The 25,052-nt window shown below is 36.3% G+C and overlaps 1 protein-coding gene across 1 annotated transcript in view; it reads left to right on the forward strand.

The window, feature by feature from the left end:
* The window catches only part of LRPPRC (leucine rich pentatricopeptide repeat containing), an 86,617-nt gene that overhangs the window by 56,357 nt on the left and 5,208 nt on the right, over nt 1–25,052 (forward strand). Inside the window, exons 26-35 of the mRNA XM_063152074.1 lie at nt 4,832–4,900; nt 5,141–5,231; nt 7,479–7,621; nt 7,732–7,813; nt 11,662–11,782; nt 15,450–15,538; nt 18,728–18,932; nt 20,952–21,091; nt 21,254–21,369; nt 24,123–24,197. Coding sequence (XP_063008144.1) covers nt 4,832–4,900; nt 5,141–5,231; nt 7,479–7,621; nt 7,732–7,813; nt 11,662–11,782; nt 15,450–15,538; nt 18,728–18,932; nt 20,952–21,091; nt 21,254–21,369; nt 24,123–24,197 — 1,131 coding nt within the window. The remainder of the gene's footprint in view (nt 1–4,831; nt 4,901–5,140; nt 5,232–7,478; nt 7,622–7,731; nt 7,814–11,661; nt 11,783–15,449; nt 15,539–18,727; nt 18,933–20,951; nt 21,092–21,253; nt 21,370–24,122; nt 24,198–25,052) is intronic.

Consider the following 25,052-nt stretch of genomic DNA (forward strand, 5'->3'; position numbering starts at 1 on the left):
AATAGTTTTAACCATCTCAGTCAACACTTATAGACTAGGATGGCTACATGAGGTACAGAAATTTTATTTATATTCTTTTGATTAAGAGGTGCACCTACTGCTTAGCAGAAGTGAGGACTTCTGCTACAAGTTTTAACCTAAGAGAAGATTCAAGGAAAACATCCAGTGTTTATGTTGTAAACAACTTTGTTCAAATAACCTGCTATGCAAAAATATTCTAGGCTTCATTAAAGCTGTATGGAATTAGTGAGATTTTCCTAGACATTTTTGTGGAATCAGGGAAAAATCTGTCTTTAAATTAAGAACTTCCCATCAAGTGTTCTGTTTTCCATGGTGCTTATGTTGGGGAGAGCTGTTAGGAATGACACATATCAGTTCCTATAGCTGTCTGCCCAAGGCTGTCTTCTTGGAGGAGTAAAGCATTTTCCTGCAAGACATTGCTTTGGCATCTCAATCTCAGTAACTGGTTCTGGTACTGGTAGCATAAGTCTCTTATTGCTGCTGATGTAACTCTTCATGAAATGTTCTTCTTCCTTTAGCAGCATTAGCTGTCTCTTACTATTACTGGGTTTTTCAGCTGCAAAGAGAGGAATGAATGGATCTGTCCTTCCAAAGAACACCATCAGGAAGTGCAACATGGGTGGCTTCTATAAAATTTGCCAGTTTCTTTCCAATATGTTTGTATTAGTGATTATAGTAGAGCTGTTTCCCTAAGAAAAGACTGGACTTTTTGCAAACAAAATGCAGAAATTTTGAAGTAAATGTAAACTAGGTAAGGTGGTTGGGGTTAAACTTGAATAGTTAGAATTGATGTGTTATTCACAGTGCAGTTATGAAAGGCTAGAATAAGTTGACTGCTATATGGAAGAATTATTTTGCCAAACAGGCACAGTGGTCATTTGTAAACGTGCAGCATTGCAAGGTTAAAACAGAAGCTCTCCATCTCGTGTCACATATATGCCAAATGAAAAATGCATCTGCTGGTTTTTAAACAGTTATGCAACCTAAGCCAGCAAAAGTGGCACTGTTTTGGGGCAGTTCTCAACTCTTAGTTTGCTGAAAGTCATCTTTTTGAAAAGGACTCAGCTTCTGGTCTGTATGCTGTCTTTTGTGGTTTTTCTCTGTAAGTTTTGTGTTTAAAAAGAAAAAGTTTGGTTTAGGCAAGTGGAGAGGAGTAAATAAATATTTTCATATGTCTTCTGTAATTTTTTAAACTTTTTTGTTAGAAAAGCTTTTTTGAAAGTAAAAAACCAGTATGGCTCTATTGGCTGTAGCAGTTACAGAATACTAAGGTAAACAGAACTTGAATATTTCTATTGCTGTTTTAAAATCTGGAAAAACATCTCATAGATTCCTCTCTGACAGGTCACTATTTTTCCAGACAATCTGTTTTCTTTCAGCTGTAATAGGTAGAAATTAGCTCAAATAAAACTGTTAGTACAGAAAATCTGCTGATTGGACCCCTTCAATCACCTGAAGTGACTGGTTCTCAGAAGGAGGAGAACAAATCAAATGCTTTCAGTGTGTTAGGACTGTTGAATGATTTTTATTGCTTCTTCACAAGAGTTCTTCCAAAGATGCAGCATATTTATCCCTTTCTGGCTAGTGTTCCTTTCTGTGTGTGAAGGTGCAGAATCAGTGAGTAAATTGGTATGGGTGTAAGTGTAGAATAAGTGTAATTCTCATAGAATCACAGAATATGCTGAGTTGGAAGGGGCCCATCTGCATCATCGAGTCCCCCTCCTGGCCCTGTGTAGGACACCCCAAGAATCACATCACATGTAAGTTCTGGTCAAAACTCTGGGCTGATTTCTGTAGGAGATGCAATGAAGTAGCTGAATTCTGCTCAGCCTAGAGAAGAGTCAAGGAATTATTTTATATACTAATCATTAAATTAGTATGAAATTGAGATATTAAAGAAAAATCAGTTGTATATTGTCTTCTAATACAAAATCCAAGCTAGTAGAAGTTAGACTGAAAGCAGTCAGAAGTGGTTTACTTTGGTTGCTCTCTGCAGAAGGTGGTGGAGGCAACCCATTGCCAAAAGATCTTCTGAATAAATCTTAAGGGGTTTTAGGGGAACCAGAAGAGCTCATGGAAGAGAAATAACTTAGTAGAATAATCCACTCAACCACAGGTAGTTGGAGAGTGGAAGAGCACTAAAGGGAAAGTATTGCTGTGTTTCCTGACATTTTATATTCTCCTGTTGTTACTGTTACAGAGAGGATAACAAGGTTTGATTTAGTACAGTACAACTGTTTTCTATTTCAAAAGAATGTAAAAGCCAGAAATCTGTGTTTGGTTTATATGCTGGATGAATTGCATGAGACTCTCAAAAAAGCCCAAGAAAACAAAGAAACCACTAAGACTCGATATAGATGTATTTTTTTAATTTAGTCCATTGAAACAAGCAAGATTGAAATTGTAAATAGGAATTTGGAAGAGTGATTGTAGTTTTTTACTTAATTTTTCTTTATTCCTTGCATTCTCTTATTCTTTATTTCAGTCTGCTGTATCGTAGAAACACTGCTTGCTGCTAAATGCAATGTTTAAAATTCCCTAAGATTGTAAAGGATAAGCTGCAAATATGGACTATCAGGCAAGCCCTGGAGATTTAGTTAATCTGACCTAGATGTTCTTTTGATGATTGAGACCTGCAGTATGTGAAAACACTTCTCAATTTCAAAATGAAACACAAGGATATCTGTTGTATAACTCAGCTGTCCTTGTAGTGACAGACACATCAATCATTTCTGAACAGGAAAGGATTTACTATAAAAAGTTTGTAGCTTTCGAGCTGTTGAGTTCATTGGCATTCGGATCAGCAGTGATATTGGAAGTTGTAAGTGAATTCAGCATTTGAATTTTACCATGTCCTAAAGAGGATTAGCTACAAATGCAGGCAACATACTTCTTTCTTTTTCATTTTCAAGAGCCTGTTGTGTATCAAGAGCCTGTTGTGTAAGATGTTAATTCTTGACTTAGTTTTCAGCATATTTTATGTGAAACTGCTTGGTAGCTTTTAAAAAAGCACTGAACAGTACCTATAAGTATAAATAACTGTGAGGAGGGGAAAAAACCCAAACAAACAAGTAATTGGAAAAAAAGCACGTACCTGGAAAGCTGTGTTCATATATACCACTTTGAATATGTGGGAAGACACAATTTTTCTGTAACCTTCTGGGCTGAGACTGTTCTAACAGTACAGCTAAACACCCAGAGATGCTCCATGTTGAGGAGCTATGGGATTAGCATCCTGTTCTTAGCAAACCCTTGCATTGACTTCATAGAATGGTTGGGTAGTTGGTAGGATTATGTGGCCCAACATTTAGTCTGCAGAACACTGTTTGCTGTATATTTAGCAAAATTTTAGACTTTTCACTGAAATTTTGCATGCTGGTTCTCTGGTGTATGCTGAATTATTTCAGAAAGAGGCAAGGGTAGTAATTCTGCACTGCGAGACCATGGGAAAAGGAAATAATCTCTGTTTAAAAGAGAGAAGGTAAATTCACATTTCCAATGGTAGTTGTTTCCACTGTTTTGCAACTGAAACTTAATATTTCTCACAGCATTTTGTTCAAACCGCCTCTTTTGTGCAAAGTGGCATTCAAATTTTTAACTTGCACGTCACATTTAAACTGTAGAGATTTCTTACAATATTAAAACCTAAAAGCCTTCAAGAGTCAAAACACATGTTTCTCTGTAGGGGTGAACAGACATTTCCTTGGAATTACTTTAAGTTTAACGTGAATCTGGACATTTGAAATAAAAAACAGAGTTCACTCTGTAAATTATATTTGTGCTAAGACAAGGTAGTATAAAGCCCGGAAATCCAAGTATCTATGGGAGGGAAAGCCAAGAGGTAAAAATTATGGATGCTTTGCACACATTTTGCTGTAACCTTTTTTTAAGTATGTTACATCATACATACTCATGTTAGACATGAGTAGGTAGAATGTATGATGTATCTCTTAAAAAAAATTGACTTTTCCCATCTTTATTTATGAATTTACTTAAGTTGAGGAGCTGCTGTTTTGATTATGGTATATAGTGCTGGGAAGGCACAATGTGGTTTTCTACACCAGATAGAGTTTCAAGGATTGAAACCTTTCCTTTGAGCATGTGTAGCTACCATGTAGCTGCAGTCTGCTTGAAACAACAAAGGAATGAATGAGCAAAGGCTCACAACCTGGAAAAGTCAGTAACACAAAGAACTGTGGCATGCTGACAATTACACATCAGTTCCTCCATGTATGCACACATAAGGGTAAGCTTTGAGTGTCTTAGCTTTAAGAGTAAATCTAGAGCCTTCTGTTCTGGAGTAGGAAATGCCCTGCGGTTCCTGTAGCTGGTATCTGTACAGTATAGTGGCATCACCAAATGGTGATGGTGCAGTTCAGAAACGTGGTTCTCTAGCTGCTCGGTTGCAGTGATGCTGAAAACAAATATTTCATGGTGAACACAATTTAGAAATATTTGGTGTAATTCTTTACCGGGAGTAATACAAAGGATTACTTTAGGTAGGAGCAATAATACCCTATTAATGTGATGATACAAGTTATTTAATATTTCAGTTCATCTGAAATGTATTTTAAATGAACTCTCTCAGCAGTGTTCAACCAAAAAGGAGACTGTCTTGAATAAGATGACTGTAATTTTTATGTCTCATAAATGCAACTTAACTACAAGCTCACAAATAATCATGTTTTCATTTAGATTTCAAAAAACAAACAATAGCTATGAAGTTTCTTTATGAATACCTGTATTATGTTTATTTTCCCTTAGAATGTTCTATGTGCAGTAATGTATTTCTTGTGGAAATATTTTACAGACTCCTGGCTTGAGAGCACACTCTGGAAGATTGAAGTGGTTTGCACAAAAGTGTATATTAAATAAACAGGTATGACTTGTATGATGTGTTCTATGGAACTGTCATTTTATTCCAGGAAAAATTGTTTTGAAGTATTTTCTCACTTGATTTTTGTTTGTGAAAGGACATATGACAGGCTGGTGAGATGAACTTAATGCTGGTGTATACTTAAATACTATTTTAGCTGAATGCACACAGCATGTATGGACACATATATAGAAAAATAATTGTTTGGCTGAGGTATAACTGAGCTCTTCCTTCTTTTTGAAGATGGAAACTTTAGAACAGTTGGTAGAATCAACTCGAAATCTGTTTGAGTGCGATAGAGATGAGATGTACTACCACCTGCTCCAAATGTGTGGTAAGTGAGCTCAAGATCTTATCCATGTTTCTGATCTGGTTTCCTTTGTGGTTGGAAATGGGACATAACCCTGGAGAGAAGCTGTGTCTTGATACACAATTAGTCTGGCTAGCATTTCTGAGGCATCTTGTGGGGGTGTGGGGGAGGAGACGGCAGGGGTTTGGTTTTGTTCATCTGCAGACCTGAACGCTTAGTTAGCATAGTGTGGGTGTGTGTGTGTGTGTGTGTGTTTGGCTTTCAATGTGCTTAGAGAAGAAATCCTGTTCATCTATTATCTTCATAACTGGTAAAAATTGAGGGTCTCCTGTAATTGGATCTGGTTCTTCAAGGTGCATATATTTTTAAAATTTACTTACTTTTCCCAAGCCACAACCTAACTTTTGCATCGCTTATTGTCATGAAACAGTTTTGAAAACTGAAACTTCATTTCTATGCTGCAGACTTAGTGGAGGATGTGTTTATGAGGTTTTCATTCCTCTTTTTGTGTTTTTTAAGTCTATGTTGGTTTTGTTATTCAGTGTATTTTACTGTATTAAAAAGGATTACAATTTTTGAGATTTGTTTTAAGGTACTGAAAAAATACATTGTATTCAGACTAGATACGGAGCACTATTGGGTATGGAGCACTACACAGTAAATTGGGACATAAAGCATTGTAGGGATTTCTGTGTACTTCAGTAAAGTATGTACATATATCTGTATATTATTGACCTGTAACAGATGTTTGATATGTCTGGAAAACTTGCTTTTGAATTTTTAATAATTTTAGGCTGTTCTCTATGTATGTTTTTGGTTGGGTAGGACTTGATGCAGCCCTCTTCCCTACTGCATGAGTACTTGCACAAAAAAATGTGACCAGAGACCCCATGAGAATTTTGCTGCTTTTCATTTCCTGAAGCCTTGGAAAGCTTCAAAGAAAACCTGTGTTACCTAAGTCTGGCTTTACACATACTGGTTCACCATCAAAAATCAAATAGGCCTGAAAATCAATGTTGTCTCAACAGGGAGAGAACCTTCCTATTTCTCCACTCATCCTGTTCACCTCTGGCAGTGACTAAGTCTGACAGTGTGCCTGCTAGGAAGAGAATCTAAGAAGATACAATTCATCAAATTCTGTCATGCAAAATCTTCAGTCTTCTTTCAGAAGACAGAACCAATTCCATCTATTCAAAGAAGTGGAAAAACATTTGTGGGTTTCTGTCACCATGAAAGACAAAAGCCATGCATAATCCTGCTTTCAACCATTTTAGATTACCTATCAAAGCTGCCCCATGCACAACTACAGCAGGACTGTCATTCTGTACCAAAATCATAACTTCAGATCTATTTTGAGCATATAAAAAAAGCCCTACCATCTAGTCCAGGCAGTAATCAAAAAAGCTGAAAACAAGGATTTGATTATCACAGAATAATTTATACTGGAGAAAACCTCAGGAGTTTTCCTGAAGTTAAGATAGCTCCAAAGTCAGATCACATCAAAGCCTGTTTAGCTAAGGTTTGGGTGCCTTCAGCAGTGGAGATCAGAGAGCCTTTCTGAACAGCCTGGTCCAGTATTTGTTCATTCTCCAATACTCCATTGCTGTAGCTGTGAAATGTCACCTTCTGCCCTTTGCTGTGCACTTGTGAGGAGAGACTGACTCGAGTCGGTGAAGAATTTACAAGATTTGCATGTATAGCAGGAGAGCAAAACCTGATTTGAATGAAATGCCAAGGCAGTTTATGGAGAAGGATGTTCCTGCTTTAAAGAGCTCATTTTTACCAGGGTGTAAATCAGTAGTGACTGAGAGTCATCAATGCTTCACAATTGGTGACTGCAAAGCTAGAAAATGTAAAAGCAACAGCAAAGCACATGCTGTAGATAGTTAGATGATAGCTAAGCATTTTCTTACATGAAGTCCAGATTTCTGTTTATTTGCAGTTATGTACAGTGATGCATATATAAATTTAAATGAACAGTCTAGAACAGTAGAACTGATGAGCTAGGATGATCACTTCTGCACTACTTTTGAGCTGATTTCTCATTTATCTGAAAATCCATACAATCCTTGGGGGGTTTTTCTGGCATCCTCTAGGTATTAAAATAGTTTAAAACTTCAAACTGATGATTGTATGAAGCAGAAGTACATGATTAATTGATTTACATTATTAATTGATGGATTATTTTCCAAAGACATAATTTTGAATTACCTTAGATATGCATGCATATTCTAAATGTGCTTTTATCTGAAGATTTTTATCTTGTTTCAGACAGCAACAAGGACTGGGGAAAGGCTGAAGCTATTTGGACTAAAATTCAAGAAGAAAATATTGTTCCTCGTGCGAAGACACTAATCTTACTTGCTGATATATTTGAGAAAAATGGTCAGGTTGTTCCATTTGAGATACCTAAGGTAAGTGGAGTTTAACTTTCCTAGTTAACAACACTTAGGAATATATTTCTTCTTATTAAAAAAACTAACAGATATCATTACAGTAATTGAAATGTTTGCTTCTTTTAAAGGATAAGCCTGAAGATAGCAGCAGTGCTTCTACTGGGGAAGAACTGAAAATACAGATGCTTTGCAAGAAAAATAAAGCAAAAGGTAAAAAAAGTGAAATCCACTGTGGGTTTTTCCCCTGCCATGTTAATTTTAAGGTTTCAATTAACTGCAGAGCTCTTCTGTGCAAACTTCCCAGTTTCTGCGAAAAACAGAATTAATTTCTGCATGGACCTTTGCCTTCGTATATAGAAGAGCAGAGTATATTTCAGTGCCATTCCTTTGATTTGGTCTTTGATTAATCATTGGAAATCCATCGCTCTCCATCTCATTCCAAAGCAGAGTGACAGTAGAAGAAATAGCTTTACTGGGCTTTGCAAAATGGGGAGGAAATCACAGAATCCCTGAATGCCTCAGCTTGGAAAGGTGGATCATCTGGTCCAGCCTTTTTGCTCAGGCAGTCTCACCCTTGAGCATGGAACAGGAACAGGATCCTTGAATATCTCCAGTGATGAGACTCCAACACCTCTCTGGGAATCTGTTCCAGTGTTCAGTCACCAGCACAAGTCATATTTAGGGGAAACCTCCTGTGCATCAGTTTCTGCCCATTGCCTCTTGTCCTATTGCTCTGCCCCACCGAGAAGAGCCTTGGTCCCAATCAGTTCATTTCTAGTATTTAACAAGGTGCAGAGCATTTGAATGTTCTGGAAATACATATTTTCTTTGTTTATACTATAGTAAATAAATAGGCACCTTACTTGAAAGCGGTATAGAAAATAGAATTCAGTAGGTTTAAAAATTATATTTGCTGAATGAGGAAGATTTATAAATGCAAGACACCTAGTAATTTTCTTCTCTAAGTGTAATCAGTATATATTATGGGTTGGACACAGATTTTTAAGCTCTGAGTTTTAACAGAAGAATGTATCAGTCATTCAGACATTTAAGTTACATTGTTAGTGAAATTACCATCTAGAGTTACTCAGTCTAAATATTCAGTTTATTTAGATTAGTAGTCCAGAGTTGAGTCTGGACATTCTGCATATTGGGAGTGCAGTACCATGTTATGTGTATGAAATTAAGAATCATGTATTGTGGCAGACATCATGTTTTCAGGAAATTCTTCATGCTGCTAACTGTTGGGTATCATAAAAAGATGAGAAATGAAGAAATGTTGTCATTGAAAATCAGATGAAATCAAGGGAATGTGCTTCATGACATTTTCACTGGGAAAGTGTCCTGTGCCTTTGATATCATAAATGATCAAGTGAATAGCAGGAAGAAACTAAATAGCTGCCTTAGACTTGACAGGGAGACTAGTTTAAAACAAAAATATAAAATAATACTTCTGTGATGACTTCAGATATTGAACTTAGCAACAAATCTCTTCTGCATATTCTTTTATTTAAAGGTGCAATATTTGAGAGAAGGTGGTCAAGAGCTATTAAAAATGAAGGGGAAAAAAATGTTCCAACTATGTTGGAAAACAATTTGTCTTGGAAAACTGTTCTCTTGGCCTTAGAAAAAACCTAAAAAAAAAAAAAAAAAAAAGAGTTGTTGCTTTTTTTATATAACAGTATCATGTAATTTTGGTGTGAATGTAATGGGGCAGCTTTCTGATGGGAAAAAGATTAACTCAATCTAGTTATGTAACTATTCAGTGAACTTTCGAAGTCTGACACGTTTTGATAATCTGTTCTCCAAAGTGCTTGATATATGCAAAGTCATATTTTCATCTTTGTCTTGATTTCTCAGTGTGAGAACTTGACTCTAGGGGATCGTGTAACACATATCCCAAACAGTCACAATTACTGAAACAGATTTGACTGTCTTGAGAACTGAGACTTTCTTGGCAAGTTGTCACTTTTCTAACAAATCTCTCTGCTTGAAACAGCTGGTATAGCACAATATGATTTTGAAACCAAGAAATTTCTCTTTTGAATGCTAATATATTTTAATAATTTTAGATGCCTTCTGAAGAAGTAATAAGCTGATAATACCTGATCCAGGGATATGTCTCAGTTCAAAATTGATCCAGGTATACTTCAAACATGCAAAATGAAGTTAAGAAAAAAATCTGAACAGGATGGTCATAGGACTGATATACACAACAAAATTGATAGAAATATTTTTAATTCTTCATTGAAGTAGTCATTACAGAAAAACCTGAAAATTAAATACATTTCCTTGTAGAAGGAGATCTTAGAATGTTATGGACTCTGATAATTGTTAGTAACATATACCCGACATCTTGACCACTAGGGGCCAGGTCCATTTCTGTACCCAACTGATTAAAGTAATATTTAAACACAGGGTGAAATCCTAGTTCAGTCTGAAGACAGCAAAGCTTTTGCAGGAAAACATAACGAAATTTTGTCATTAAAAAAATAGAATTCAAACAGACATTTATGAGCAGAAAGGCCAAACCTATCACCAGTCAGCTACATTTTTGTAAATCATTAGTTGCATTTGTAGCAGGTTATACCAGTCAGAGGGGTATTGTTTTTGTTGAATGTGTTTGCTGGTCTGCTACTACCTCAGCTTTCAGAGCAGTGGATCCAGTGATCAGCATCTGAGCAGGCAAGAGAGTTCATCAATCACATTGCTGCAGGCCAAACTAACTTCAGACCTCTAAGTAAAAGTGGGGGAGGATTTCAGGACTTTTCTTATGTGGTCCTGTTGTTGTTCATTGCTCTTTTGGTTGACAGTGCAGTCACTCTTGTAATGTCAGACTCTCTTGTGAAACTGAAATACCCAGAAGTTAATTTAATCTTTACTGAGATGCTGTTACCCTTTATTTCTCTTCATATATATATTTAACAACGTTTCAAGCATACAGAGTACATTATGAATGGCTGTGGTAATTCTAATTATTAACTTGGTGTAGGAGTCTGTGTGATGTAAATAATAAGTTTTATGCATAACCATTTCTTTGCCTGCAGTTCAGGAGATTTTTGTATATGCTTGTTGGCTAAAGAAGTTAAGATGCAAACTGAAAGGCATACCAACAGTTTTGATTAAAATTCCATAACGCGCTGTACTAAGTGCAATTAGTATAATGCTTCTTATGACATTAAGATTCAATTGAGTTGTCATCATCTTTACTTTCAAAGTAGAAGAAAAAAGCTTAATGCTTATCTGTGAAATTTGTGGTGATAGTCCAACTATTTCTGATAAGTTTTAAGGGTTACTGTGGCTGTGATTTGAACTAGCAAAGGAATTACTTCATGAGTCATTAAAATATACATGCAGTCACTGTTTAGATGTAAAAGGTCATTTATGGTTCTTAACACAGCTTTCTAGCATATGTTACAGCGTGGATGGCAGTTCTAGCTGCATGTTTATAGCTGCATAATCTTGTTTCAGAAAAATAAATGACTGAAAACTGTGCTTATAATTTTTTCCCCCTTTTTGGTAACATCTTTTCATACACTGACAGTTATTGTGAATGCATGAAATAAAACTGTTAATCAGTCAAACAAATGCAGTGTAGTTTACTTGCTAAATATCTGTATATTTGTAAATTGTATGTTTTGTATAAATCTTGTCGTAGCCAAATAATCTGATCTCCCCATATTGGAATCGCCTCCTATATTATTTGTTAAATACTGTTGTGATCATGCACCAGACACTGTAACTGCATACCCCAGAATTAGGTGTTGCTTTAAAAAATCCTGAGTCTTCCCCTTCTAACCAGCTGTGTTGATATTGAAGCAACAGCCACATATAAAGGAAGAGCAGTGGCAAACTTTTTCTCCTGTAGAAGTGTGTGTTGATTTTTTTATATACAGGCAGTTCTGAGCAAGCTGTGATCTGCAGCTCTGGGCTTAAAGATGTAAGCAAAGGATACATAAATTTAAGATGGGCCTTTTTCAGTGAACAGGTGATTTCTTTCTGTGATCCATGTTCTTGCAGTATGACATTTCCTTTTGGCTTTTTTACTCTTTTTTTAGAGGCCTACAATATTTTCAGGAGAATGCAGAAGGATGAGTCTCATTCTCGTTGCTGTGACATCCTTGTAAAAGCGTTGTTAACACAGGATTGTCTTGATGAAGCCCTTGATGTGAAACGCATGTAAGGCTTTTCTTTGTTTGGGGGACTTTTACTGCCTTAGAGAGAGGGCTTAAATAATTTCTGGATCATTTTCAGGTGAGTCCTTATCTTTTAATGGGAAAACAGGTCATGACTAGTGATTAGGAGCTGTGGTAAGAAATGCACCAGTGTTTCATAGGGCGATACGCCACATTTTTAAAAAGGTACTAGAGTGACAGTGTGTATTGCTAATAACTCATTTCAAATAACAATCTGAACAAATGTACTTGGCATCAGAGTTGAAAGTCTACCCTTCTGGCAGTCTGCCTTTTCCTCTTTAGAGCAATATCCAAACAGACAAGATTCCTTCACTTAGCTGCCTGTGAGCCTTCCCCTGAATGCCTGTCCCTGCTGCTGTCTTACCCTGCCCACACTCCCTGGCAGCTGGCTGCCTGCCAAATGCAAAATGGTACGTTTGACTGTGATGCCAGTGGCTAAGAGATGACCATAAACCTTAGATCCAACTCTTACACTTCTGAAATAAATCCAACCTGCTGTCACAAGTTATTAGAATGAAAGGAATCGAATTAACCTTTAGTGAGTTGTATGATACAGCCCTTGCTTTAATGATTGCCTGTAACGTGTGTTCTGGTCAGGTTATAGGCTTTAAAGTGTTCTGACTTGTCAGTGTAGAGTTCAGAAGAACAAGAATTTAGGTTTAAGGGTTTTAAGTCTTTCAATTTATTCAACTAAAACAAGACTGGTGGTTGTCATCAAGTGTGCTCACTGAACGAATACAGTGGATTTGAGAATGCCTGTAGGTGAATTACCTAATGTATAGAGTACTGTAAAAAGTTTTTAGAGCCAAATTAGTTTCTGATGTCCAGGAACAGTCTATTGTAAGATGATTATTTTAATGTTTTCTTTAAAAGTGTTTAGATTGGAGAAATGTCTTTCATTGAAAAAGTGTTGGAGTTCTGCTTTCAGAAGAACAAATAGTCCTTTTGCAAATAGCTCTCAGCAACTGGGCTTTATGATAAGTAATGTTTGTGCCTGCAGGATATATGACTTATATTAGAGAAAACTAAATCAGTTTATCAAATTGATCTCCCTGTAATGCAAGAAACTGATAAATCTTCGCAAATAGAATGTGGAGGGGAGATGTGTTAGGGAGTACAAAGAACGCCGATAAAATTTAGGTAGTTTGTTTCAGAGAAAATACTCAAGTATCTAAAATGTATTGGAATGTTCTTCAGGGAAGAAGCTTGAAACATTGTACTGAAGATTTGTACATGGATACACTGCTTTCCTGATCCACAGCTCAAACAGTTGTAAGGAAGATGCACAAAGTAGTGCATAATTCCAGCAGTAATTTGCAAAATTACTGGAAAAGAAGAAAGAAGGTGGTGGTTTGTTCCTAGTATTTTAGGGATTCAGATTTGTCACTTTAGATAAGTGTTTAGATAAGTGTAGTACATAAATTCAAAATTCAGGGGAAAAAATCATTTGAAAGACTGAAAAGGTCAGAGATGTGTTAAGCCTCTGAAGTTTGAGATGTTTAGGAGTAAAGTAACAGGATTTTATAAGAGATTTTCTTCTTGGTTGCTGGTCAAAGCCAACTATGATCTAACCCTGGTGCTTTTCACAACTCTCCTACTCCATCTTGTAGCTTAGAAATGCCAAATAATGACAATCTGAGAAGCTTCTGACAGCTTACTGTTGCATCAAGACAGAAAATGCTTCATATTGGTCGTGTTCATGGCATATCTGTGTGGCTTTTCTTCTAGTAACAAAGTTATGCTTATATTAAGCATTTTTAAAAGCTTCTAAGTTCTAAGTAATTCACTGAAATAGAGAAAGTGATGATGTGCGTGCCTGTGATTGAGGAATAACAAATCTGTGTACAGCACACATTACTGGATGCTGCAGAATTTTTCCAGCCTCATACTTAAAAGAGATTACTCCTACAAAGCCTAAATGTGTGTGGTGGTCTGAAACTTGTGCAGCTCCTAATATTTTCATAAAATACAGGAAAGCTACCTTAATTTAGATACAAATTACTCATTTGACTGTTTGAAGCCAATTTGAAAGGTAAATAATATGTAGATAGTCTTACTGTGCACATTAGCATAGGCAACAAAATAACTACTTTTTAAATAATTTTAAAACATCCAATAACTTCAAAATATCCCTCTGTTACCTGAACTGAAAAACTTCCATGAGAAAGTGATGTGGGAGAAGTAAATAGCATTCCTACACTGCCTTTGAAAGAAACAAACACCAGACATCCCAGAACATTACTGATCTGTTGGTCAACCCAAGTGTAGTTGCTTTCACATTCTAGAACTGTTTTGAGGAATATTTACTCCATTTAGTCCAAGAAGTTTTAAATAGAAATTTAGGAGTATTGGAATGATGGATTAGTTCTGTAATAGTAGCTAACATCTATTTAATCACACTAAAGATTGGAAGATTGGAGAAAGTAAATCCTTTGTTATATGTAATTTACAGTCTCATGCATGAATTGTTGACTTAAGGGCTTTGACAGATGGGACAAAGGGAAAAAAAAAAGGCGGAACTGAGCAGTGGGTGCTTAGGCAGGGATTAAGGGGATTGGTTGGGAGAGGAAGAAAATCCCGAGTCCAGTGACTGCATTTGTGAGCCTGGGAGGCTGAAAGTGACTGAGAGGATAGTCATATTGTGTGCAATGTGAAGGATTTTCTTGGGATTGAGGAGAACAATTTAGCAATGACCCTGCTTACCTCCCAATCCGCTCATCCCCTAAGTTCAAGTAGGTAGGCTGCTCAGTTGTTTGCCACAAGATGATCAGTGAGGCTTATCTTGATTGCTGATATGGTAAATGGCAATGCCCCCCTTTGCTCTGTTGAGATTTTGTAATCTAGAAATGAACATTTGTAAAGTTATCCTTATATATTAAAAATGGAGCTTGGCTATATGTCATTTAGGAGCAGGAACATTTTGTAGTACAAGACCGATGTGATTGCTGGTTAGTCTCTTTTGACTAATTTCCAGAGTGTTAGCAAAGCTTTAGCAGGGTTACTGAAGTAAAGGCTGTCTTTGCTCTACTTACATGAAGTTTTGTATTACAGGAGACAAGGAATTGATAAGCGAAATACAATTTTAATGTGGCTAAGGCAGCAAATGTAGGATGTTCGCTTTAAAACCTGTATACATCTAGATGACAGAAATTTGAAAATTAATCAACCAAATGATATGGTGTTAGTTCATAATATGCTTTAGTTTATGTTTAAAATATACAGTGCTGAAAATAAATGTTTCATTTTTATTGCTGAAAGAATAGTTTTATATTTTATAATTATGGTGACTATTGAAAAAAGAAGAAAAAGTATCCAGCTTAGGATACAACAGAACAATGCAGGGCATGCAGTTATTTTAGTCATCTAATATGTCAGCATTCAAGAATCTGAACCGATTGTTTAAAAAAAATCTTGTACTTTGTTTCTTTTGTTGCTCACTTCCAACTTTGTCATCTGTCAGAATGCAAAAAAAAATTATCCTTCTATAACCATTGACAGGATAACACAAAAGCTGTCTCCAGGTCGATATTTTGCAGCAATATTTTTAACATACGAACAGTAGTTTTTATAATTTCACCTTGGTGCTCAACCATTTATTATCGTATCAGAAGCATGTCAGTAATTCCTTTCTAAATGTCTGCTTCTTTTAGTGCTGAGACCCACATCAAGGGCTTCACACTGAACAGTGCTGCCAGCAGCCTCCTCATCATATCGCAAGTTAGGCGGGATTATTTGAAAGGTATGTCACAATGCTTGACCTTTACGTCACATTAATGCCTCTGCAGATTTTTCTTGTAACGCCCTTCGAATACTTGGATAAAGGAGTCCATTTAGCAAATTACCTGCTTATCAAGAGCCTTTTGTGGTAGCTGAGAGACGTAAATTACTGTACATGCATTTATAATACAGCTTGAATATGAATGTACTTGTCATTTGACCACTTAGTCCAGTTTCCATTCCATTTAACACAAGATGGGTTTTCTTAAGATGAATCACAGCTCTTCAGACATGCAAAATTTGTGCTCCAGAACGAGAGAAAGTACAGGCTTTCAAGTGCGTTAAAATTCACAGCACAAGTCATTTTGCTTTGGAAATTAACATACTTTAGAGCATCTGAAACAATTCCCAGCAGTTGTTTCTTGCATATTGTGTTGGTTGTGTGAGATACCAGATGAGTTAAATTGACTGTTAAATGTGCGTGATTGTGAACTAAATGATTATAATATTGATTTAAAAACTTAATCAAATACTTTTTAATAGTTCTCAATACCAACAGTAACAGAATACTCTGTTTGGTTTTCTTTTTAATGTAACAATGATAGTGAAGAAAATGGTGGCTGAAGAGTACGTAAGGGTACCCAACAAGATGGTGCATAAAGTTTACAGTTGTTTTATTTTAGTCCTCAGCATTGGCTGCTTTGCAGCCTAGAGATCAGCTCCACAGCGTTATGTCCTACTTATGTAGTTGGGCTGTAGAAGTGTTGTGATGGAGGAAAACTCTGCATGCAGGTAGTTGTACATGCAGGGCAATGTCTTTTATCTACATGCAAGCCTAAGTACAGTGTTGATACATATTTTTGTCAGTACCTTTAGGCATTAAAGCAGCTATGTACAAATTCAGAAAATCCACTTTTGATTTTAACATCATTACGTTTTAGTTAATTCCATCATACATAGCTGTGCTAGTAACTCATACCCATGTAACATCAGCTACATTAAAATGCTCAAGATGAGCATTTGGACACGTCTTCTCACTTTTACTCTTTGTTTCCTGTGGCTGATAAACCTGTCTTCTTCCTCATTCAGTCTCCAGTTTCATGTCATTGGCAGGTGTCACCCACTGAAGTATTTGTGATGAATGCCATTGCTCCTTTTGCTCTTGGCAGATCTTTTTTTGCTGCTTTCAAGGCCTTCACCTGACTTTCCTGTCTGATTTTATTCTCATAAATCTTCTCTGCTTTCTTCTCTAATATGCCATAAATTTTACCAGTTCTTCCTGAATGTTGCACACCAAAAGTCTTCCCTTCTTCAGAACATCAGTGATGTTTCTATATCCTGCTAGTCTCTTGCACTGCGGTTCTTTTAGCTAGCATACTAAATCCTGTTACATCAGCTCTCTTCCTTGTTGTACTCTAAAAATCTCACTTTTTGCACAATGCAAAGTTTCTCAATCTTGTGGAATTACATTACTTTGCAAAATTATATTTTCTTATATCTTGTGCATTGAACAAGCTTTATCTAACAATTTTATTGAATAGTCACATTTAATCATTGTTTCTATTTTATTTTGAGATATACTACTTGTCTTTGTCTAAGTGAAACTTCGAAAATGCAAGTTACTGAGTATTTCAGCCATACAGGTCATTTTCTAAGGCTTACAGATTACCCAAAACATTTTTGGCATGGTGTTTTTGTAGTCTTTTGTTGGTGAGGTCCATTTGACCTACATCCTGTGATAGCTTTCATTTCTGTAAAACCTGCTTGCTTTTTACCACTTACATACCTCATTTAGTTCATCAGCATTCTTTGCTGTGTAATGTGGTGCAGTTAAAAGGTTTTCTGGAGGTACTAAAGTGTACTCCTAAGAGCTCTGATATCTTCTAGCAAGAACTTGGTAAAAACCAGGTTACAGTCAGAACTTGGGTTTAGTGGTAGGAAATTTGCAGAGTTTGTAGAAGTTTATTTTGAAAGATGCATGGTTGGTTTCCACAAGCATATAGTTACCTGCGGAATTACCCACTATGCTACTAGTACCTTACTTCTTGCAGTAGTTCTGCACATATGGAGCTTTCAAATCTTTTCTGTCCTTGTTCTTGAGAAGGCTGGTTGCACTCTGTGCTAGAGGGAGGCTCACACCTAGTTAGGAGAGAATTGGAACTTGGCATGTCTTCTGAGATTGCTTGTTAAAAGTTGGGAATCTTCCTCCCCCCCATGTATTGCTCCTTATTTTCCCTAAAAAGAAGAATATGGGGCAGAAAAAAAACTTCTTGTGAAGGAAGCCTAAGCATAAAGGATGTTTTTTGCTTCCTCTCGTGTAAAGGGTAGCTACTTGATTTCTGCAGTACCTGCATATTGAATTGGAATGGCAATGCTGTGGAGTTCATGTGGGTGTATATTATGCTAGGAGTGTTATCCCTTGGTATTATAATTATCATCTGTGATTAATCCTGCCTGTGCTGGTAAGGAATAAGAGATTTTTACCAGAGGGGCATGTCTTTCTGTGTGTGTTTGCTCATGGATAACATAAACTGACAAGAATTCTGCTAGGAGAAACGAGGGTGACTTCATCAGCTATGGGTTTGGGAAATTTGTGGCAGATGGACAAGAGATTGTCCTTGTGTGTTTTTAACATGTAATTGCTATAATCTTAGGAGTTTCTGAGGTAAGGGTTGAGTTCTTGGTTTTGGTTCTTGCAAGGAAACTTGTATCCCATAATTCTATTTAAAAATTAAATTTGGGGAAACAAAGCTTTCATGCACACTTAAAAAGAGAAATCTCAATATTGTAATTCATCAGTTTCTGTAATGGACTACATTTTTAGGCTATATTTATTCTTAAATATACGACATTTTTTGTTTTTAGTGAAGGAAATTGATTGCGGTTTGGGGAAGAAAAGAGTCAGGACTTCAAAATCATAAGAGAGGATGTTTATGACACACCTGCTTTCCTTGAGCTGGTTAAAAACAAATTATTTCAATGTTGAAAGTAGCTCAGTACTTATTATGAGATATTACGGCCTTTCAACCTAAATTATTGTTGAAAGTTTGTGTATATGTATTCAAGTTAGAATTCACTCTAGTGATTGCAGGGCTTAAAAAATTTTTTTTCTGTACTTATTTTTAATGGGTAGGATTAATGATACCAGCAGCATGGTGCTTTCTGAACTAAAGCCTGATTTCTGTTTCCCTTATTTCTTTACCATTGTTAGATGCCTTGGCTGTTTTAAAAGGAATGCTTGACAGTGGTGTGTTGCCTACTAGAGCAGCAGCTACTGCTCTCATTCAGGCCCTGGCAGAAAAAGGAGATGTAAAGAGCCTGCAAGTACTTGAAAACATCCTGGGAGACGTCACAAAATCCATTCGTTTACCTGACTCACTAATCTCTAATGCAATTGCTTTGGCTCATACAAAAAGGTAAGTATTTCTAGGACTGTGTATTTAATTCTTTTCTGCAATGTGCTGGGAAATCTCTTGCATTATCCATTTCATTCTGTTTCCATTTTTACAGTGTCCCAGATGTTGAAATTCTAGTTGAGTATAGTGTGCAGTTCTGTTCTGGTATTGTCTCCCATACAAATTTGGGGTTGGAAATTGAATGAAATAGAGATACAATAACTGTGAAGCATTAAGGTCTTTTTTGGTGCTGTAATTTGATACTTTTGTTCCAGTGTGCATGTAAAGTGTTGCCTTGGTGTTAGATCAAAAGCTCTATGAAGTCTGAAGGTAAAATGGAATTACTTACAACATAGCACCCAGGGATTATATAAATATGTATTAAATATATGTATTTTTTGTTGTTGTTGTTGTTTGTTGGAAAGAAAAATCTACTACCTGTTCCAGCAGTTGAAATGGCAGTATATTCTTGAACTCTTATTGTCTTTACCTTCAAAATGTGAAAGCCAAATGTGTATCTGTGGAGTGAGGTCTTTCCAGTAAGAGCTGAAAAAGCTTGGCTGATACTTTAGGCCACAGTTTAGTCATCATAGTTATCCCCACACTTCCTAGTATCCAGTGATTCAGCTGTTTGTTCAGTATTGTGCTCTGTGTGCATTTCTGGTTTAGTTGATACATTGGTACCTTGCTGGTTTATCCTTTGTGTGTAAAACTGCATGAGGAAGCACCTGGAGGGGAGAGGGCAAGGTCAGCTTCTCCAATACACTTTGCAGGGACCAGTCTTCAGGAATCCTCCATATTCTGTTGTTTCATTTCAAACTAGTTTTGTCGGGTGGACCTCCTGTGCCTGGCTTGGCAGGAAAGCTGTAGAGCTCTGTAGTACATCACAGATTCTTGGTTGCCTCAGGCATGCCAGGCCACAGGGAGCAGATCCCAGTGGTCCTTGGCACACAGTTCTAGTGCATGGACTTGAATGTAAATTAAATGCTTCACATGGGAGAGACACTTCATTATTTGTGTTATAATATGCCTATTTTCCTGTATTTCCATGTCATAAAAGTGTGGCAAACTCAGGCTGTGCTCTTAAGATGGAGTTTGGTGACAAGTATAAATAAATAAATTTCCATGCAGGTAGAGCACCAACTTTTCCCATACCAAAACTAACTTGATGTATGAAAAGACTGAGCAGTGTAAATAATATATTCTTACATTATATTCTTCTATATATTCTTAAATACCTTGTAATCTCATCTTTATAACTCTAAAAAACAGATTCTTACTGATATTTTCAATACAATGTTCATTTTTTAGTAGTTCTGTGTTTCTGATTCAGTTTTCAAAGCATTTTTCATAGCTTTTACATGTGTTGCATTGCTGCTTCACCTAAAAACATGTGCTCAGTTTTCTCTTTCAATTTAATTAGGTTTTACAGTGGACTGGTAAGAGGTGTTGTCATTTGAACTTTTTAGAATGCTGGAAGTAGAGTTTACACTTTGGTGAATACTTCTTGCATTATTTTATTAGCATTTGCTATATTTAAGCCTTAAGATTAAAAGCAAATAGATGTAATGACCAAATGACATGTAGTATTGTCTTTTGCATCCAAAAGGGCAGGCATGGAAAAATCAGGTAAATAATTAATTACATTGCATAAAAATACTTAAGTTGCATGCATTAATTATTCAGATATCCTCTGTTAATGTTTAGATTTTACCTTCTAGATTTGCAGGACGCATTTTCCTAAAGCAGAGTGCTGAACTCTTCTTTCTTAATGAGGAATAAAGTGTGTCCAAAGTACCTAAACTTTGCACAGGTCAAAGGCCATTTAAAGTGACTTATTAATTGATTTATTCATTCAGTCATAAATTGTTTCACGTTTACAATATCTGAGCGAATAATTTCTTTTGGTCAACGTTTTTTCATCAGCTATTCCTGGTAAATACAAGCTTGATGTAGAAAACAAAAACTTCATTTTAATTGCTTCTTTAGGTTTAGAAATCTTGATTTCAGAAACTGAGCCAGTTCAATCTCTTTTCCTAGCAATGACCTTGATGCTGCTGTGAAATACCTTGAGCCTCTGCTTATCTCTAGTGCGCAGAATCCTGATCAAGCTGTCAGAAGTATTTCCTATTTGTTAAGAAAGGTGTCTGAGGAAGGATTAGAACCAGCTTTGGAAAAATGTAAGTTAATTGCAATGATATTTAAATATTCTGACTCGACAGAGGTGTTATGAAAGAGCTATTACACATAAAACTTGCTCAGTCAGCATAAATCACGCCTGTGAAGTTTGCAAAAGCAGCTTTTCAACCCAAGCTTTTCCTCATGTTCTCATCATTTTGCAGTTGGTGCGATGGCAGAACGAGTGGCCAGTCAGTGTGGAATGTACAGACCTGTCACAGATCTTTTCCTTCAGTATATCACTGCAGGCAGAGTGGATGATGCCAGATCGTTGATACAGGTAATGACATAACAAGAGGAACAGAAATGCTTAGAGCTCTCCAAAGGTTAACTGAGAAATTGTCACAAAGTGATGCTGTGCAGCTGCTGGGATGCATTTGAATTACAGTGTGAGCAGCAGTGCACCCTTTACACTAAACCACGGGCTCATGCTCTAGTGCTGAGGGTAGCAGTGCATGCCAGAGTCAGGGATGGTTTTTGTCTTCCAGTAACATGAAGGGAATAAAGGAAGTATTTGTATATTGCACATATTTTTTCTCCAAGTTCTCTGTTAGATGTCAGTTGCTTCTTGCAAACCTTTTCCTTGAAACTTCTCACCTAATTTCCTAAGTGCTGTAAACACGATATCTTACAGCTGTACAGTTTGTAAAACAAGCAGGCAATAATTGCTTGTCATGGACTTCACTTGGCTGTAATATTGTATATATTGTATTCAGGGTTGGTTAAGAGCTGAATTTGCTTTCTAGTTGTCACAGATGCATTAAACCCCAAATGCTGGTCTCTGGGTCACAGTCTCAGGTAATTTAGGAGTTGAGACAGCTGCATTTGTGCCAAGCTAAAGACAAGCCAAGCAAGAGGTGGGATGAGCTGTGGGTGCTGGGAGCAGGCTCTGTCAGGAGGCTCATCCAAGCAGGTGATAGTGCAGCAGTCAGACTGATGTGTGCATAGGCTCCTGCCTCAAATCAGGGCCTCTTATCATCTCCTGATAGTGCATGCTACTCATTTACCAGTGCCTAAGTATTTTAAACTCTTAAAGAAAAAGCTCTGCTTCATCCATGACATATTTTATGATATTCCAAGGCACTACCAACAAAGCTGTTCTGTTACTTCTGCTGCAGTTTGAGGGTGTATTCCTTGTAATTCCCTTACTTTGTGCAGGGCTTTGCCTAACTGGTGACCTGAATATTAAATGAAAAGGAGACTACAATTTTGCCGTAAAACCCTCTTGCTATATAGCTTGAAACATCAAAATGCAAAAAAATTCTCGAGTTATTCCACTCTTTCTAATTTATTGATTGCTCTTTGTTTGAAATGGAATGAGTAAATGAAAATTGGGTACTTTTTTTCTTTTGTGAAGATAAGGTTTTTTTTCATTTTTAAGTAAAATGATACTATTCCTAAAATTTTCCAGAACATGGAATAATATACATGTATATATTTGTGAAGCTTGTTACAAGAGCATCTAACTGTTAGAATTAAATTCATGGCTCTATAGCATACTTGAAATAACCTTGTATACATTGTATCTTAATGGACAATTTAAAAATACCTTGTTATAAGTGGATATTTACAGGTAAGCTTGAGTTATAACTTCTGTGTCTAGGAGAAAAACAGGGGATTTTATGACTCAGGAAAAACTTTGAGCTGGGTTAAACGTTTGTGACTGCTATGTGGATCAAGTGTTTCACTAATAGTAATCCACCAACTGGAGGATAGGAATAGTCACTCTGCATTGTTACATTTTGGAAATTAAACAACAATCTAAATAAATACTTTGCTTGTAATCTAAAATATTAGTATATACATGAAGACTCCATGGTTTCAGAAATGCATCTAAGAGTCTTTTTAAAAGTTTATGGAACAGCTGCAGTGTCTGTTACTGTCTGGAGGGAGAATGCTTTTACTGATGAGAGTCGGAAGGGATTTGATATTTCAGCATGAAAGGGAGCTGTGGATAATGTTTCTCAAACTAGACTCTTTCCTGTCAGAGCAGTTACTGGCAGTAGGTGAGAATGGCTAGAACTGGTAACAAAATATTGCAAGTTTCTCTCATCAGTGTTTTGCCCCTATTCAGCACCATAAAGGCACTTCTTGTCTGTTTGCCTAAAGGAGGGAACCTTCACACCTTTTCACCTGGACTTTAAAGAGCTTGTAAACATATTACTTCAACAGAATATTCATAATGGCATAGCCCAAATTTTCTTGTTTGCAAATGTCTACAATACTAGTTGAATATAGGAAAATCATAGTATGTGTTTTCATATGCACAATATTCTCTTTTTCCTGTGCGTTTTGGTGCTGATATCACACAGTTGGTAAAAAAACCATACTCTGCATTTTTAAGAGTTCTAACACTGACAACTTTGAGGAACACACACTTAATATTGTCTTGTATATTTTATTTTGTCCTTGTTTCTAAAGTAAGATCAATTTTTGATTTTTATCTGGTCTGTCTCAAACTTTTTTAAGTTCAACTTCTCTTTCTCAAACCCTGTCTATTGCAGTTAAAGCCTTTTATAAAATAGAGAGATTGAAATCAGTCCTTTGTATGCATAAGTGTAGGTAATTATACTTTAAAGAGAACTTGCTTTGTACATTTTAATTTTTATAAAGAAACGAGCAGTTATCTCCCTGACACCTTATTAAATGTATAATTAACCTTATGATCCCTAGCTCACTTGTGAATGCTTGGCAGTATAATTGGAGAGGAATAGTGTTTCTCTTTTTCATTCTTTTGCAGTCCTAAACCTCGTTTTTGTGGTATATTTGAAGTATTAGTTTAATTCTTTCCCCTATTGTTTTAAACAAACTTTATCCCTACCATTTAAAAAATGTTTACCAATGAAGTGCATTAAATGAACTTGGTTTGTGGTTGGTTTTCTTGTCAACCTAATATTCAATTATTTACCTTATAAATTGGTAATATGTTAGTATATTGTTTTAAGCATCTGTAATTGGCAATTTTCACCTTGGTAATTTTGTTTAACAGTAACCTACTTATGTCTGCTACATTAATCATTTCTTTGTCTTTAGAGGTGGGATGGAATAGTTCAGGAGAAGAGAGCTTTAGGGCGTTTTTTGGCTAGATCAGCATCTCAACCTGGACAGGTACAATATTTTTTTCATGTATACAATTTCATATGTTGCAAAATACTATTTCATCAACCTTTGTTAAAGGGTTTTGAACTTCACAGTTGACGGCTTTACTGGGTTTCTTGAGGAGGGGGTAGGTTAATTTGCAGAGCTGGTTATATTTAAAGAACAGTTTACATTATGGAGCATGATGGAAAGGAGGGTGTACTTAATATTTTTCTATTGTTTCGGTTATTTCCTGCATTTTTCCATATTACACTGTACATCCTGCAAACGTGCTTAGAATGTTTTACTGCATTATCCTGTTCAGTTTCACAATCTGAAAGTCCTTATTTTATTGGCTACCTTGTACAAATACAAATGCAAGTTAAAACCTCAGCCTCTCTCTGATAAAATGCCTCTGTGTTTACATTAAAAGACACATTTCATATTACTTGTTGTGGTGGTTTGGACATGTATCTACTTGGAGCATCTGTTTAGATTCCTGGCTTTGTCCTCGTTCCCTGTAATTTGAAATGCTGTTTATATGCTTGCTCTACTCCTATCCCTCCCTCCTCCTATTGCCCCCTTAAAGTAAACAGAATAACCCCAAAACAAATAAAATACAAATCCAAAGGCCAACAAAGAAACTCCAACCCACACAAAAAAGCCTTAGAACACACTAAAATAATCAAACAACCCCCCACCCCTCAAACCCAACACTGAACAACAACCAGAAAACCCTGAAATACACACCCAAGCAAAACCATATGGATTTCTCTTTCATAGCGTCAGGAACATCTAGCACACAAACTAGAATAATTTTTTTTTCAAATGAGTCAAATGCATATTTATGTTTTGTGGGAATTGCATTAAATACTAGTTGATTTA

The sequence above is a fragment of the Melospiza melodia genome, chromosome 3 (genome assembly GCF_035770615.1).
Source record: "Melospiza melodia melodia isolate bMelMel2 chromosome 3, bMelMel2.pri, whole genome shotgun sequence".
NCBI lineage: Eukaryota > Metazoa > Chordata > Aves > Passeriformes > Passerellidae > Melospiza > Melospiza melodia.